The sequence below is a fragment of the Endocarpon pusillum genome (genome assembly GCF_000464535.1).
Source record: "Endocarpon pusillum Z07020 unplaced genomic scaffold scaffold4303, whole genome shotgun sequence".
In the NCBI taxonomy this organism is placed as follows: domain Eukaryota; kingdom Fungi; phylum Ascomycota; class Eurotiomycetes; order Verrucariales; family Verrucariaceae; genus Endocarpon; species Endocarpon pusillum.
In genome coordinates, this window is record NW_006916414.1 from 30,015 (window position 1) to 46,117 (window position 16,103).

The 16,103-nt window shown below is 49.5% G+C and overlaps 3 protein-coding genes across 3 annotated transcripts; 2 read left to right on the plus strand and 1 right to left on the minus strand.

The window, feature by feature from the left end:
* Positions 1-2,243: 2,243 nt before the first annotated feature.
* EPUS_05073 (Chitin synthase C) lies at positions 2,244-5,306 on the plus strand (the record flags this gene model as incomplete). The annotated part of the gene is made up of 4 exons (XM_007805396.1): positions 2,244-2,262; positions 2,450-2,634; positions 2,696-5,236; positions 5,292-5,306. The coding sequence occupies 4 exons, from the start codon at positions 2,244-2,246 to the stop codon at positions 5,304-5,306; spliced, it is 2,760 nt and encodes a 919-aa protein (XP_007803587.1).
* Positions 5,307-7,513: 2,207 nt separating this feature from the next.
* On the minus strand, positions 7,514-11,454 carry EPUS_05074 (uncharacterized protein; the record flags this gene model as incomplete). Its single annotated transcript, XM_007805397.1, has 5 exons — positions 7,514-9,397; positions 9,451-9,553; positions 9,965-10,550; positions 10,599-10,646; positions 10,695-11,454. 5 exons carry the CDS (start codon positions 11,452-11,454, stop codon positions 7,514-7,516), a joined length of 3,381 nt encoding a protein of 1,126 aa, XP_007803588.1.
* Positions 11,455-12,417: 963 nt separating this feature from the next.
* EPUS_05075 (uncharacterized protein) lies at positions 12,418-14,669 on the plus strand (the record flags this gene model as incomplete). Its single annotated transcript, XM_007805398.1, has 3 exons — positions 12,418-12,454; positions 12,507-12,726; positions 12,785-14,669. The coding sequence occupies 3 exons, from the start codon at positions 12,418-12,420 to the stop codon at positions 14,667-14,669; spliced, it is 2,142 nt and encodes a 713-aa protein (XP_007803589.1).
* Positions 14,670-16,103: the final 1,434 nt, after the last annotated feature.

Sequence of the window (16,103 nt, forward strand, 5' to 3'; positions counted from 1 at the left end):
AGGATGTCAAAGATCTTCTCTAACATGATGGTCATGGGACCAAATGTGACATGTTTGATCGTATGCTTCGCTTAAAGAAGTGTGCCTCCACAACTTCAAAAAGTAAAACGATCTATGTGTATTGTCTGAAAGCTAGGATGTTTCAAAGCATAATGCTAGCGAGAAATGGTATACTCTCCATTCGTACCTTATTTGTTGATGTAACTATGGATGAGGGCTGAAAAGCCATTGTCACGCCGAAATTGAAATCACCCAGTTCACCGTTCGTTAATCTGCTCAGGCGGAAGACTGCCCGAAGGCCCGATGCCCTTAATCTGCGAGCACCACCTCCCAGTACAGTTGCAAAGCACCGCCAAGATCCACGCACTTCTGCTTTGCGGCCACAGACCATTTCACCCACAAACATGTTTACGTAGTATGCTCTTCACCCCGAGTCAGACACCATAACATTATCAGTATCCAGCATTACCGACGATGCAGACTGCTCGAGCCTGGACACATATCAGCGGTCTATGAGTTCGGCACCACTCAAATCTTATTTTGGAAGATGATCTCGTCCGACACACCGAATCCATCTCCATTCGCTTACGTCCTCTCCTTTCTCATAGTAGGCTTATGTTGGGGGTTCACAACACCATTCATCCGCCGTGCAGCGCTGACATACACGACTCCGACACATCCGTCCATCACAGACCCTGACCGCAGCTGGCTCACTCGGCAGCTTGCCAAAGCCCTCTTTACAATCTTGGGATTACTGAAAAGCCCTGGATATGCCATTCCACTGTTATGCAATTTAACAGGAAGTGTCTGGTTCTTCCTGCTCGTTGGAAAGGCTGGTGAGGTGACTCCGAAACATTCTTCATTTTCATACTCTGTCATTTTCAAGTCGTGTATCTAAGGCTTTTGGACCACAAATTGGGATGCATGCCTTGCTTGTAGGGATATCAATCTGTCTCTGGCAATTGCACATCATCACGGTCGCAAAGGCCATGCAGCAATAGCACTCACTCAGCCAATTGCAGACCTCGTCGTTCTATTGAGCTTCTCGATTCCACCCACCGCTCTCAAGTGGGCCACATTGCTTACTTCTATCTCCCTAAACACAGAGCTCTCTCTTACAGTGCCAATCACGAATTCACTGGCCTTCCTCTTCACCGTCTTAGGCGATTGGTACGTCGATGGCAAAATCATCAGCAAGGATACCTGGTTAGGCATGGCGTTAGTGTGCGCCGGTATTGGGCTGTGTGTGCTGTCGAAAAGGTGACTGATATAATGGGTTGGATTGCGCATGCCAAAGACAAGGACAAAGACTGGTCCCAGTGTTGGGTAGAGGCAAAGACGAGACCTCAAACGATAGTTGTCTGTCGTCAAACTAAAAGAGGGTTATACTCCCGGTATTGCTTGATTGTGACAAGAGAAAGGTCCGATCATAAATGTAGCATCAGCGAGATATCCTTTGGCGCCGAATATGCTTTGAGGGACATGATATACAGTACAGTCAGTGAATTGTCTCTGGTCGTAGTCTCGAAACAGATATATCCAAACGTGGAAAGTGCCAGAGCTTGGTCTAGACACGCCAGCCATGCCAGCCATAAGACGACGCCGCCGTACGTTCTATCGTAGAACTTAATCCCAATGCGCCCGACTTAGGTACTGTGCCTCAAGGGGCTTCTATAACTAAGCTAAATAAAACATCCAATACTAGTGGAGAGTGTGGCGGCTGATAGTCGTGGATGTTGGCGCGTACTCAGAGGCGCTGTTAACTAGCTCTCGGGATCAGCTGAAATATGTTATTACGGTCGCCTGGGCGTTGTTACAGCAGGTTCAAAACTGCGTTTCACACCATCCACACACACATGTTCTTAATTCATTCAATCCACAATTGATTTCATTGCTAGTATATGCTAGAAGGCGGCCGTATGACTGCAGTCATCGCGACAGAAGCCAGTCGTCTCTGGCAAACTTTGTGTTCAATCGTGCCCTCGGTCGAGATCTTGTGCCTCAAAAAGTAAACATTCCCGCAGCTGACAGCGAGAGCCTCGTACCCCTGATCAACACTCGACACAGCCCACCCTTGCTCACATCGTTTCGCAATTCCACTATCTTTGCAAACGCACGGAGATCTCGTACGAAATCTTTGCCAAACCAATCCGGCCTCAGAGTTCTGCGGCAACACTCTCCGCATTCCAACACATTGACCACCTGGAGACGTCAACAGGGAGGCGGACTCCCATCGCTGAGCCATGTCCTACAACCGTCTTGGTATGTTTGGTGCAGCCACGTACTCACTCTTGCCTTTTCTCCTGGGATTCATCTTTCTACAAGGAGAATGATACTGCACACCACACTTCTTTCCTTAACCGTTATTATTGAGGTCTGAGATGGAGCGGCAGCTCATCTCAATGCGCGGTGCACGATATCATTTCTCAACTAACACCGCTGCGTACAGGCCGTCGTGACGACGACGACGAAGACTACCAATCCCCGGGCATGCATCCCAGCTACGGAAATCGCTCACCTTCACCTCAACATCTATCGCAGGGCTATCAGCTAGAAGATCAACCATACCGACCGCAACCTCCTCACGTACAAATGCCCATGGCATCAAGCGATAGACTTACTATGCAGCCAACAGTAAGTCAATCGCTTATTCCGTCCACATTCTGCAGAACGACACTAACACATACGGGCAAAGTACTCGGTCGAGCATGTAGGTGGCGCATACGATCCTCATCAACCTCCTCCTTTCAACAGCTCAGGCTACGGTAACGACGATTATGCCATATCTCCCGAACAACATCATGACGCCTACTTCAATCAACCATACACTCCTCATCCCCAGGGCGATTATGCCCTAGACCAATACGCCACTCCTACAGAACATTACCAAGACGACAATGACCAGCGGCCCATCCTGGACGCTGACGATCCATACGGACCTAACCCACAATTACAGCCCGAATATCAGGACGATCCACCAATTGAGCACGCCCCAATGCCCGGGCCGGGTATACAGCGATGGAAATCTCAGAAGCTGACCACAGAGCTTTTCAATGGAAACCTAGTTCTTGATTGCCCGATCCCCCCTAAACTGCTCAGTCAAGTGCCTCACGCCGAAGCTCCACAGAGAGATGAGTTCACGCATATGCGGTATTCCGCAGCAACTTGTGACCCTTCGGATTTCTACAATGAGCGTTTTACGCTACGGCAGAAGCTTTTTGCTACGCCTCGACATACAGAACTATTCATTGTAGTGACTATGTACAATGAAGACGATTTTCTGTTCGCCCGTACCATGATCGGAGTTTTCAAGAATATTGAATACATGTGTTCGAGACCGAAAAGTCAGACATGGGGTAAGCAGGCCTGGAAGAAGATCGTAGTCTGTGTGGTAAGCGACGGGCGTGCAAAAATCAACCCCAGGACGAGAGCAGTTTTGGCGGGCTTGGGTGTGTACCAGGATGGCATCGCGAAGCAGCAAGTTAATGGAAAGAATGTTACAGCCCACATCTATGAGTATACAACCCAAGTCGGGATGGAATTGAAAGGGAAACAAGTTATACTCAAGCCGCATTCTAACACGCCGGTGCAAATGCTTTTCTGCCTCAAGGAGCAAAATCAGAAGAAGATCAACTCGCACAGATGGTTTTTCCAAGCCTTTGGTCGAGTTCTCGATCCGAATGTTTGTGTTTTGCTCGATGCTGGCACCAAGCCAGGCAAGGACTCCATATACCAATTGTGGAAGGCTTTCGACCTGGAACCAATGTGCGGAGGAGCCTGTGGTGAAATCAAGGTCATGCTGGACCGTGGAAGGAAATTGATCAACCCGCTCGTGGCGACCCAGAACTTTGAATATAAAATGTCAAACATTCTTGACAAGCCACTAGAGTCTGCCTTTGGATTTATCTCTGTGCTACCGGGGGCCTTCTCTGCCTACCGCTATATCGCTCTGCAAAACGACAAGAATGGTGATGGCCCTCTTGAGAAGTACTTCGCAGGCGAGAAGATGCATGCGAACGCAGGCATATTCACGGCAAACATGTATCTGGCCGAAGACCGTATCCTTTGTTTCGAACTTGTCACCAAGCGTAATTGCCATTGGATATTGCAGTATGTGAAATCAGCAAGTGGCGAGACCGATGTGCCGGATGGGATGGCTGAATTTATACTTCAGCGGAGAAGATGGCTTAATGGCTCCTTTTTCGCAGCAGTCTATGCCATAGCTCATTTCTTTCAACTCTGGCGGAGCGATCACAGCGCGATGCGGAAGTTTATGCTGTTTATCGAATTCATCTACCAAACTGTCAACATGCTGTTTGCTTGGTTCGCGATCGGCAACTTCTTCCTCGTCTTTCGTATTCTCACCACCTCACTGGGAAATGAGGATCTCCTTGGAACTGCTGGTAGGATTCTCGGCGTCGTTTTCGAATGGACCTACCTGCTTACGCTGGTCACTTGCTTCATTTTGGCTCTGGGCAATAGGCCACAAGGCAGCGGCAAATATTACATGACGATGGTGATATTTTGGTGCTTCTTGATGGTCTATTTGACATTTGCCGCTGTCTTCGTTACCGTCAGATCGATTCAGGCAGAGCTCGCCGACCAAGACTTTTCCTTCTCAACTATATTCACGAACTCGCAGTTTTTCAGCATGATCGTCTCACTTCTTTCAACTTATGTCCTTTGGATAGTGGCTAGCCTTCTATTCTTCGACCCATGGCACATGTTTACCTGTTTCATTCAGTACATCGTTCTCACGCCGACTTACATCAACGTTCTCAACATTTATGCCTTTTGCAACACTCACGACATCACCTGGGGTACGAAAGGGGATGACAAACCCGAGAAACTCCCATCCGCCAACGTGAAGGCCGATGGGAAAGTTGATATCTTGATTCCGCAGGATGACGGCGACCTCAACGCTCTGTACGAAGCCGAAATTCAGAAGTTCAGCATCAAAGCACCGAAAGAAGTCAAGAAAGTCTCCGAGGAGGAGAAGAAGGAAGATTATTACAAGGGCTTCCGATCAACTGTTGTCCTTGTGTGGATCTTCTGCAATTTTGCATTGGCTGCAGTGGTGTTGGGCGCCGCCGGCGTAAATCGGATCGAAGTCAACCAGGACCCGGAGGAGCAGGATAATAAGACCACTATCTACATGGCCGTGGTGCTTTGGAGTGTAGCGGCGTTGAGTTTGTTCAGGTTTATAGGTGCGATGTGGTTCTTGGTTGTCAGGATGGTAAGCTCCCGCATGACTGTGTCTATTCTGGCAGACATGCTAACAATGTCAATAGTTCCGAGGCGTTTAAGTGGGACTTTTCGTCAACGTTTCTTCTCTTCAATCATGGTTGCGTTCGCAAGGCGCCTGGCTCGGACTCGGCTCAAACAGACGGCTTTAGGCTATGTACATCACGTCCAAGCACAGCGCCATCCCAGGACGTGTATAGCGCTTCTTTCCTCTTGTATTTTGACTTGGCATACAGCGTTATGAATGTGCATCTACGTCCATGTTGGGACAGACAAAGTAAACACAAATTGAGGCAACAAACGATACCAACAGTGCCTCGAACTGTATCCTGCCAATCATAGCCGCTTCCCAAATCCTCCTTCCACCTCCAGGTATCTATCTTTTCTTCCTTAGTCTACATGCCATTGTCATTTACCCCTCCCAGTCGTACCACCACGGCTGTTCTTTTGAGTTCGATGGACGCCCTGGAATGGCTCCAAGGCCGTCCCGCAACGGCCGTCTCTGCATCTTCCATCAAGTATGATTGCCCCGTCCAGGAAGAATTATAATTCCAGCCGTGAAACAGGAAGCTGTTCCACAGGAACTCGATGGCCCGGCGTGTGCACCTGAATTTACTTGAATTACTCGTTCAGGAAGGCAGGTATCCATACTTTCACCACGTATCTCGCCAGACGACTCATCCTAATTTGATATGATGTCTTGAGAGGGCAACTCCAATCACCCACTCTCCACTCTCTCTCTCTCTCTCTCTCTCTCTCTCTCTCTCTCTCTCTCTCTCTCTCTCTCTCTCTCTCTCTCTCTCTCTCTCTCTCTCTCTCTCTCTCTCTCTCTCTCTCTCTCTCTCTCTCTCTCTCTCTCTCTCTCTCTCTCTCTCTCTCTCTCTCTCTCTCTCTCTCTCTCTCTCTCTCTCTCTCTCTCTCTCTCTCTCTCTCTCTCTCTCTCTCTCTCTCTCTCTCTCTCTCTCTCTCTCTCTCTCTCTCTCTCTCTCTCTCTCTCTCTCTCTCTCTCTCTCTCTCTCTCTCTCTCTCTCTCTCTCTCTCTCTCTCTCTCTCTCTCTCTCTCTCTCTCTCTCTCTCTCTCTCTCTCTCTCTCTCTCTCTCTCTCTCTCTCTCTCTCTCTCTCTCTCTCTCTCTCTCTCTCTCTCTCTCTCTCTCTCTCTCTCTCTCTCTCTCTCTCTCTCTCTCTCTCTCTCTCTCTCTCTCTCCCCTGTTTCCCAGCAGGAGACCCATTTATCCCTTGAGTAGCCGCCGCCTCATAACCTCCCGTTCCAGAGAAAACACTGAACGCGTAGAATATGAAAGTCGCTATGGTGGTTTAATGGCCTGCATGAACTCCTTTCACCTCTTGGTTTCTCTAAACAAAAAGTAATATGAAATATATTTTTAAAATGCGAAAAATATCTAGTTTTTCTCGGGACAGATGGCCGAGTGGTTAAGGCGACGGTCTTAAGTTCTTTGCACAACTGATACATTTGTGTCGTCTGCAACTTTGTACACCGTTATCCGTGAGGATGCAGGAGTTCGAACCTCCTTCTGTCCAATTTCCGTTTTTGGATTTTTTTCCTCAGGTGAGGTACCTTCTTACTTCACCTGCCGGGGTGGGCAGGGTGGATGGCAAAGATGGAAAACAGGTTTTTTGGGGGGGAGTCTGGGCAAGGAAGAGGGAAGCTAGGGTTCGATTGACCTGAGATGAGACTCTTGCTACAGTGGGAAATTTGTATCAACCCCAACTCTGTATATATATATATGTATGTATGTATATGTATAGGTGTAAGGCGTCCGTCACTGGAGTCTAGAAGCATGCATGCATCGTCGCATTAGGTAACTAATCTCCAGAGGCCGAGAAAGAGCTATACCGACAGCCTACGCTGGATGCTGGATAGAGAGGGTGGCGGTTTGCAATCGACACTGAACAAGAAAGCCTGCATGAGCTCTGTAGATACGCTGCTAGATCTACTTTGATAGTATTACGCGCCGCCATCCATTGCAGGCTTCGCGTGCATGGGATGTAAAGATCTTTTTGCGGGACGCCCGTGCTCTATTGATTCAAGCATCTCACACACAACAACAACAATGTCCCGCTCGCTGACGGGTGCTTGACTTTCATGTCACTGGAGACTCGGCGGCCTATTCTCCCACCGGACACCTGCAAATGCAACCCACCCGCCACCCGAACGCTGATGTTCACAGAAGAGAAAAAGTCCGCCTGCAATTCCTCTTCAGATGCATATGCGTCAAATCGGGAACATGCCATGTTCCGCCCGCGAATTCACTCGTGGATAAAAGTACAATCATCCCCTTTCTTACACTTCCCTTCCTGCCAGAACTTGCAAATCACCGTCTTGGCCTTGGGATGAGGTTTGGCTGAGCCGGCATTCCCTCCTCCCCCTCCTGCGCCTCCGGATCCGCTGGCGGGCTTTTTCTTCTTCCATGCATAATCTTCATATTCAGAAGTCGACTCATTGCGGCCATGCTTGCGAGAGTACTCGGTATCTGCGCCGGGGTAGGGATTCGGATTGCCAGTGTAACCGTACGCGAGAGGTTGTGCGGGTTGGGTAGGTTGGGTAGGTTGGGTAGGCTGGGTTTGGCCTTGCATTTGCGCCAGTAGAGCAGCGAGATTGACTTGGCCGCCCTGTTGTTGGGGTTGAGCAGGGATGACAGGTTGAGCTTGGGGTTGGGGCTGCTGCATCTGACTCATTACGGCCAGGATCTTGCTAATGTCCACACCTTGAGCCGGCTGCTGTTGCGGTGCAGGCTGGGGAGTAAAGGTGTTGTATGCTGGTTGCTGAGCCAGTGGTTGCTGATTCTGCTTCATGAGGTTGAGGATGGCATTCAGATCTGGTGTGGTTGCGGCAGCTTGTTGAGGAGGAGCTCTGATCTGCTCATAATATTGTTTCTCACGGTGTCGGGTCTTTTCTTCCGGCTCCCCAAATGAAGTCAAAGGAGTGTAATCATCCTCGTCACCCGCGGCAGGTGGCTCTTTTGGTGTCGGTGGAACATCAGAAGGCAAGGCATAGACAACCATCAGAGTGTTCTGTTCTCGCAGGTCTTGCGCTTCTTTCTCTGCACTCTCTGGCTTTTCGGAACCCCCACGGCGCAAGAAGCTTCCTGTTCGAGCGGCTTCATCGATCACGGTGAAGTCAACTTCTGTCGGAGCTCTATATGGTTCCATGTCTTCGGCATTGGGGCGCCCATCGTCATCGTCATCAAGATCCTCTAGATCTTTGTGCAGCTTAAGCATCCGCCCTTCACCACCTACATCATCGACGTCCCGCATGGCACTGTCTGCTTGGCCGATCTCCTCTTCAGGGTCATGAATGAACAGTTTGATCTGGGTGAGTTCATTCTCAGGCGCCCATGAAACCCGCAGTTTTCTGCGCTCCTCTTTTCTAAGTCGCTTCTTTCGCTCTTCCTCCGTCTCGGGTGGTCTGTCATCAACTTTCTTCTCTTCAATCTGCTTCGGCCGACTCATATCGGCAAGAGTGTCCATGAAGGAGAAAGTGGACTTGGCGACAGGCGCGACGGCTGGCTCAGACTTGACGACAGCTACCGGTGGTGGCGATGGCTTTTTCGTGACTGGAGCAGGAGCCGCGCTAGCTTTCTCTTTGGCAGCAGCTGCACGAGCGGCAATCGACGTGCCAGGCTTCTTGGACGCAGACATCAGAGCAGAGAACGGACTCGGTGAAGGCTTCGGTGGCATTGCAGCTGCCACTGCAGCCTTTGAGGCGGCAGCAGGAGCAGTGCTGGAAGTGCCGTTCACCGTAGTAGCTGGGGTTTTAGCCTTGGTTGCTGCTAATTCCAATTTCTTTCGCTCTGCGTTCTGCAAAGCTAGCGGTTTGGAGGCTTGCTTGACGGTCGTGAGAACCACTGTGCGTTTTGTTGCTGGCAAAGATCCCCCATCCGCCTCTCGCGCTCGCTTGAGGCCAGCTGCAGAAGCAGTTTTTGGGTCATTCATTGCCATAGGAGAATCTCCACCTTCTACTTTAGTTGAGCTTGCGGCCTTCTTCTTTGAAGCAGCAGCAGCATGGTCCAGCACCGACTGAGCCAAAGCTTTGACCTCGTTGCCAGCTTTCTTAGTGAGACGGGTCAAGATCTTGGAGGTTTTGGTCTTCTCTAGCATCTCCTCGTCCAGGGTGGTAAAGCGATCCATGAGCTAATAAAACATGATCAGCTAAGACCATGTCACAGGCCAGCAGTAACACATACCTTCAATATACTCTTCACAAGATCACCATCCATGTCGAGAGCGTTGATTCGATCCACCAGAAAAGATTGGAGAGCAGACATGGTAAACGGATTTTCTCCGAGCCTGAACAAGAATTAGCTTATTTGATTAATGAAGTCGATGGGAATTTGGGACACAATGCGTGACATCAAAGCTATATTGATCAGGGCTATGTAAATTGTTCAGCGTCCGGTACCACATCATGGAAGACATTCAGGGACAACCTGATGGGGGCTTCAAGCCCATGCTCAGCGTTGTAGGAGCAGTGAAATTGCATGTGTATATGCACTTCTGGGTACGGTAGCATGGTTTGATCCCATATGCGTTACTTAGGCCTTTATTATGGCTTTGAAGAGGCTCCACGAGCTTTGATCCATAGTTTCAGTGCTACATAAATGGCAATCAAGGCAACTTCTCGAATATAACAGTGCGTTTCTATGTCTCCCCACAGGGCCCAATGACAATAGACAGAGGAAAAGATAGGGGTATACGTACTTCGCGAGATGTGCCGGGTGACCAAAGCGAAGGGCTTGATCAGCCATGGTCTCAATCGTCTTTCGAAATTGGGCCACCTCTTGCTTGAGGCTGGGGATGGCAGTGGTGTTGGCGAGTTCAGCTTGTTTCAAAGCTTCGTTTTTTACCTTCCATGCGTCACGCTGTTGTTTGACTACATCTCCGAAAAGTGCAATGCCCTTTCTGACATTCTCTGCCACAGCCGGTTTGTTTCGTGGAGACCACACAGCAGTTGCAACATCGTAGATCACTTTGTCTGCACTCTCTGGTCTTGGATCACGAAGCAGATCAGGCAACGGCTCGGCCTTCTCCTCTCCTTGAAGCTCGTCTGAGTCTGATTCTGATGTTGAGGCATCCGTCTCCTGCTTCGCTGATGTTTGAGAAGCGTCCTTTCTCGGCCGACCTCTTGGCTTCTTGGGCGCATTTGGATCTTTTGGTTTGCGCACTTTTGCAGTGGCTTTGTCCGTTTTATGCGGAACAAAAACTCCCATGAAGGCTCCAGTCTGACTTGTCGGTACATTACTCCCATGTACAGGATTTGGCGTTGTCGAGAGTGACGTATGCTGGCCTGAGAGGGTCAGTAAAAGTCATATGCAGCAACGCAGGCCCTACATACCGCCAGGCTGAGAGTGGACATTTTCTTGTCCCAGAAAAGGATAGATGTCTGTGTATTGATGTTAGACAAAGCAACAAGACCGGATGATTTACTGACTTTGAGCAGAATCGATTCTCTGACGTTGCAGCCCATTCGCTGTGAGGAAGGAAGGATCAATAAAAGGGGCAGCCGGCCGCTGCTGCTGCTGTTCAGGAAAGCCACCCAAGCTGTTCGTAAGATCGAGGGACTGCGGAAGATAAGCATTCGGAAGAACCTGATGTCGGAGCGGATTTACCTGTAACTGCGACTGCCCAGCCATATGAGAACCATAATTGAAGTAGGGGCTCCGATTGGCGTGGCCATCAAATGTGGGCGTGGAGGTAGAGTTGGGACGTTGAGGGTAGACCATTGATTGTGGATTGAATTGTTGCTGGTTTTGGTAGGAAAGATCTCGGTATAACATTGCCGACTGAGGATTATGGTGACTGTATGGTGTTGGTGAAGGTGAAGGTCGAGAGATCAATCTGGGGTCATGCGCGGGTTGGGGCGATGGCTGACGAAGGTCAAAAGATGGCTGACCATACTGACCAAGCTGGAATGATGACTGAAGAGCGCCATAGGCCGTAAGTGGAGGATCTCGAGACTGTGCAGCCGCATTCTGGTTCCAAGCGGGTGTATGCGTCGCCGCAGGAGGAGAGTATATTTGTGAATTGGTAAAGAGACTAGGATCCCACATGAACTCTTCCGGTGCAGTTTCATTTTCTGACGGATAGTTCACATATGTCTGCAAGCCACTATTGAAGAATTCTCCCAGTGCACTGCCATCGTTCCTTTGTGGCTGAGATGTGCTCATGTTTTGAGAGGTGGAATTGTTCATGGCGTTGATGATCCACGACTTATGATATCACGTGACACAAATATTCTTAGCGGCTTGGTAGTGCCGCTTTTAGACAAGATGCCGCCCTTGAGCTGCAGAATGGGAAAAAGTGGCTATGGCATCAACGTCCGCACTGATTAAGCGTAGTAGGCTGCCAGGATTGAGAAAAATGTAGACTCTGGCGCGTGTGAGTATTATCGCATAGCCTCCGGAATGTATAGCTGCGTAGATGACTGTCTGTACTGTAAAACCCCTGCTGGGTGTTATGAAGATCTGCTACCAGTGGCAAGGGGCCCCTGAACTCAAAGTGACCAGCACCACCCAACCGGAGCGACACTGTTTGCTCAGCACCAAGTTGACCGGTGGACTTGCAGAGATGATATGACCATATATCCTCCGTCTGCTCTGTATTCTCCTCCAAGTCTGCGGATCTGTAGCTTAAGGTAGGTAGCTTAGAAGACGCGTACCAAAACGCGCATTTTTCACTTGCACATCCACCCAATCCCAGCTCCCAGGAACTTAGCAGAAAAAGCTCTCCTGAACAGACGCTTATGTAGGCCTTTATTAGAGCCTGCAGATTCAAGTTTACGATGAAGAGACGAGGATGGAGTAGTTGCAGAGGAAGAGTTGTGGATGGAATTGCGGAGTTTCGAGTTGCAGAAGTTGAGTTTGGCTTTTGAAGGAAATTCAGCGCGGCAGGCAGCCTACACCCAAAGTGGCTTAGCGTCAATCCGGATTTAGTCATTCAAGTTGTGCCTGTAAAACTTGGCAGCATTACGGAAATTCAATACGAATGCTACGAATATTACGTGTAGGGACAGACATTGCAAAAGGCCACATCGTCTTGCATGACATGAATATGAGGCAGAATCTTCACTTCTCGCTGCAGATTACACGGACATCATGATTCACCCTGGACGCCTTGCTAGGTTATATGGGATCAGGTGATACCAACAGGGCATAATGGCGAAGTCACAGTCTCTTAGGGATCGGCAGATTGGTGTGTTATGATACTTCATTGGAACGCTATGACTGGCACTGACAAGAAGAAGCATCGATTGAGAGGATTCTCAATTTGAATTCGCAGAGCCCAGAAAGTAAAGCCAACCACGAAGCCCATACAAACGGCCTCATACCACAGTCAACCGCCATCCTCAACGAAGATGGAGAGCCGATCTGGAAGGTGCTGGTTTTTGATAACCTTGGTCGAGATATCATTAGCAGCGTGCTACGCGTCAATGACCTGCGGTCACGGGGTGTGACGATACATCTGTACGTAGGTTTGTACCTACGAGCTCGGATCACGCATTCCAGGACTGATGATAAGCAGGAACATCAACTCGCCTCGATACCCAATACCTGATGTCCCTGTCCTGTATCTTGTCGAGCCTACAGCTGTCAACATTCAGCTAATATGCTCCGACCTTGCCCGTGAACTCTACTCTCCTGCCTACGTCAACTTTCTCACCTCCATCCCTCGCCCTTTGCTCGAAGATTTTGCTGCTCAAATAGCTGCCACAAATACTGCAGAGAGCATAGCACAAGTTTACGATCAATACCTCAATTTCATCGTTGCGGAGCCAGATCTGTTCAGTCTGGGCATGGGCAAGGAAGCCTACTGGACCCTGAACAGCGCAAAGGCGACAGATGCAGATGTGGACTCATCCATTGATAGAATTGTCAGCGGGCTTTTCAGTGTCAGTGTGACCATGGGCTCAATCCCCATTATCAGATGTCCACAGGGCGGAGCAGCGCAGGACATTGCAGCCAAGCTTGATCGTAAACTTCGAGACCATGTTTTGAACTCGAAAGACAATCTCTTCTCGAGTGCGAATCAAGCTCAAGGGACTGTTACTTATGTTCCTTCTTCCCGTCCAGTGCTTATAATAGTGGATCGGAAAGTTGACCTTATACCAATGCTGTCACATTCGTGGACCTATCAATCCCTTGTGCATGACGTGCTGATGATGCACCTGAATCGAATCACGGTTCCTGTATCTGAAGATGCAAGTACCACCCCCAAGACTCGAGCCTACGACCTTAACGCGGGTGACTTTTTCTGGGCACGCAATGCCAGCGTTCCTTTTCCCCAGGTAGCCGAGGATATTGATTCAGAGCTCACCCGCTACAAGACCGACGCTGATGACATCACCAGAAAGACAGGTGTCTCCAGTATCGAAGATCTGAACGACAACTCCTCCTCAGCCGCTCACCTCAAAGCAGCCATCACCCTCCTTCCCGAGCTTCGTGAACGAAAGGCGATATTGGACATGCACATGAACATTGCGACCGCACTGCTCAAAGGCATCAAAGATCGTCAACTCGACAATTTCTTCCAGCTGGAAGAGAACATTACAAAGCAAACCGCCCAGCAGATTTTACAACTCATAACAGCAGAAGACAAGGGCAACGACCCTTTAGACAAACTCCGCATCTTCATCATTTGGTATCTGAGCACCGAATCCGAGCCTTCCAAAGCCGAAATGAACCGCTTCGAATCCGCACTGACAACCGCCGGTTGCGGTGACACTATTCCCGCACTCAAATACATCCAACGAGTGCGCTTAGAAACCAAAATGACCATGATGACCACCGCGCCAACCTCGCAACAATCCTCCTCCGCCGCAACTCAACAGCCTCTCTTCGGTGGCCTAACCAGCCTCTCTAAGAACTTTACCGATCGCCTCTCCTCTACCGCCTTCGGTAATGTAAACCTCGACGCACTCGTTTCGGGAGTCAAGAACTTTCTCCCCGCGAACCGCGACTTAACGCTGACGAAAATTTTGGAATCGATCATGGACCCTACGGCCGCTTCATCGTCCGCCATAGCCAAGACGGAGAATTATCTGTACTTTGACCCGAGGAATGCGCATGCCAGGGGGACGACGGGCGGGCCGGGAGTAGCCTCCGCTCGAGGGGGAGGGGCAACGATGCCAGGTGGCCTTGGGAGTGCGGGACCCGGAACCGGGGCCAGTTTCGGACAGCGGAGACAGGGCTTCAATGAAGCGATTGTGTTTACTGTTGGCGGCGGGAGCATGGATGAGTATGGGAACCTGCAAGAGTGGGTCAAGAGGACCAGCATATCAGGTGGAGGGGGTGTTGGTGCTGCGGGTTCTGGAGGAGCGAGGAACAGACGCGTGGTGTATGGGAGCACAGAGATGGTCAATGCGAGGGAGTTCTTAGAGGAGTTGAAGAAGTTGGGCATGGAGGATTGATCATCGGTACGCAGAAAGACGTGTTTGGAGGTCGTTAGGGGCGCGTCCCTCTCCATGGTGCTGGGTTTGACATGAGAAATTGAACATCCATGAACTCTTTTCCCTCTTCTATTGTAGCGTGTCAGACGCTTGTCCCGTTACCGAGCGAGCAAGCCTGTCCTCTGCTGATCTCCATCATTCAACAGTCAACCTCTGACCTCTTGACACCTAGCCCCTAGTAGGTAGGTAGCTGGCCAGCATCCAGCAACTCCATTACCAACCAGTAGTCACTCCCAGTCGAACTCCAACAAACCACGCTTTATCGATTCATTTATTCATTCGTTCGTCCAAACAAGAAAAGGCTATATCATGTCCAGCACCCGAAACCCAACATCGGGTACTTATTTAGTACTAAGTATACGCCAGGACGAAGCAAATCAGGGGATCGAAGTAAGGTGGTGATGGAATTGTTTGGTTGAGAGTAAACGCACAGTGCCATAGATCAGTACCGTCAGCCCAGTGATTGAGTTGATGATGATATCTGATTTCCTATTGCTGTCTCAGGGGGGTTTTTGATACTCTGCTGTCCCGGCACTGGGTATTTTAAATACCTCGCTCGCTAGTGTTCATCCCTTGATTCCAGTCCGGCTCGAGTGACGATATTCCGCACCTAACTTAGACACCAGATCGGAGATATGGAATCTGACTTCATTCTCCTCAGCAGAGGAAGATCGAAGTTGTGCATAAAATCATATCCAAGACCATCCGACACTAATTCAAGGCACGGTGATCTCTTAGACATGACCTGAGATAGTAGACCCCCCATATGGTAGTATGCGTCATGGACGTTGTCCCTGCCTGCGGTTTGCTTGTTTATTCTTTTACTACCTTTCCTCCTATCTGCTTCAAGGACGCTAGATGCGTCCCCTCTGTCTGACCGGTCGGGAACTTGAGGTGTGGCATTGGACGTAAAGACAGCACATGTAAGTAAATATTTATGGAGGCTCTTGGCGGACAAATATTTATTGTCGTCTCGTTGCAACAAACCTTACTCACCAGTCTCCATGTGATGAAACCTTGCAAAAACAATGGAAGACCTCGGAAAGGAAGAATCGATGACCACAATCAAAGGTCCGATTTCCCAATCATCCGATTACATACTAACTAGTTAGTAGTGATTCAGGACAAACATCTACAATAGCTTCTATCCCCTCAGGCCATGGTCATTGTTCCTCCACTGCAACCAGTTGAGAAGCTCATGACCCAAGTCCAGACACTTCTTAGTAAGGCCATGGGGATCTCTGACCCCTAACTTGGACGAACACCTGATCCTGATCGAAGGTATCACCGGATTTGGCAAGAAGCTCTTCTTGGTAAGTAAGAGGGATCAATCGAGCATTCAAGAACCATGTATTTTCAGGTCACTTGGGTGATCTTTTCCTATTATTATTGCCA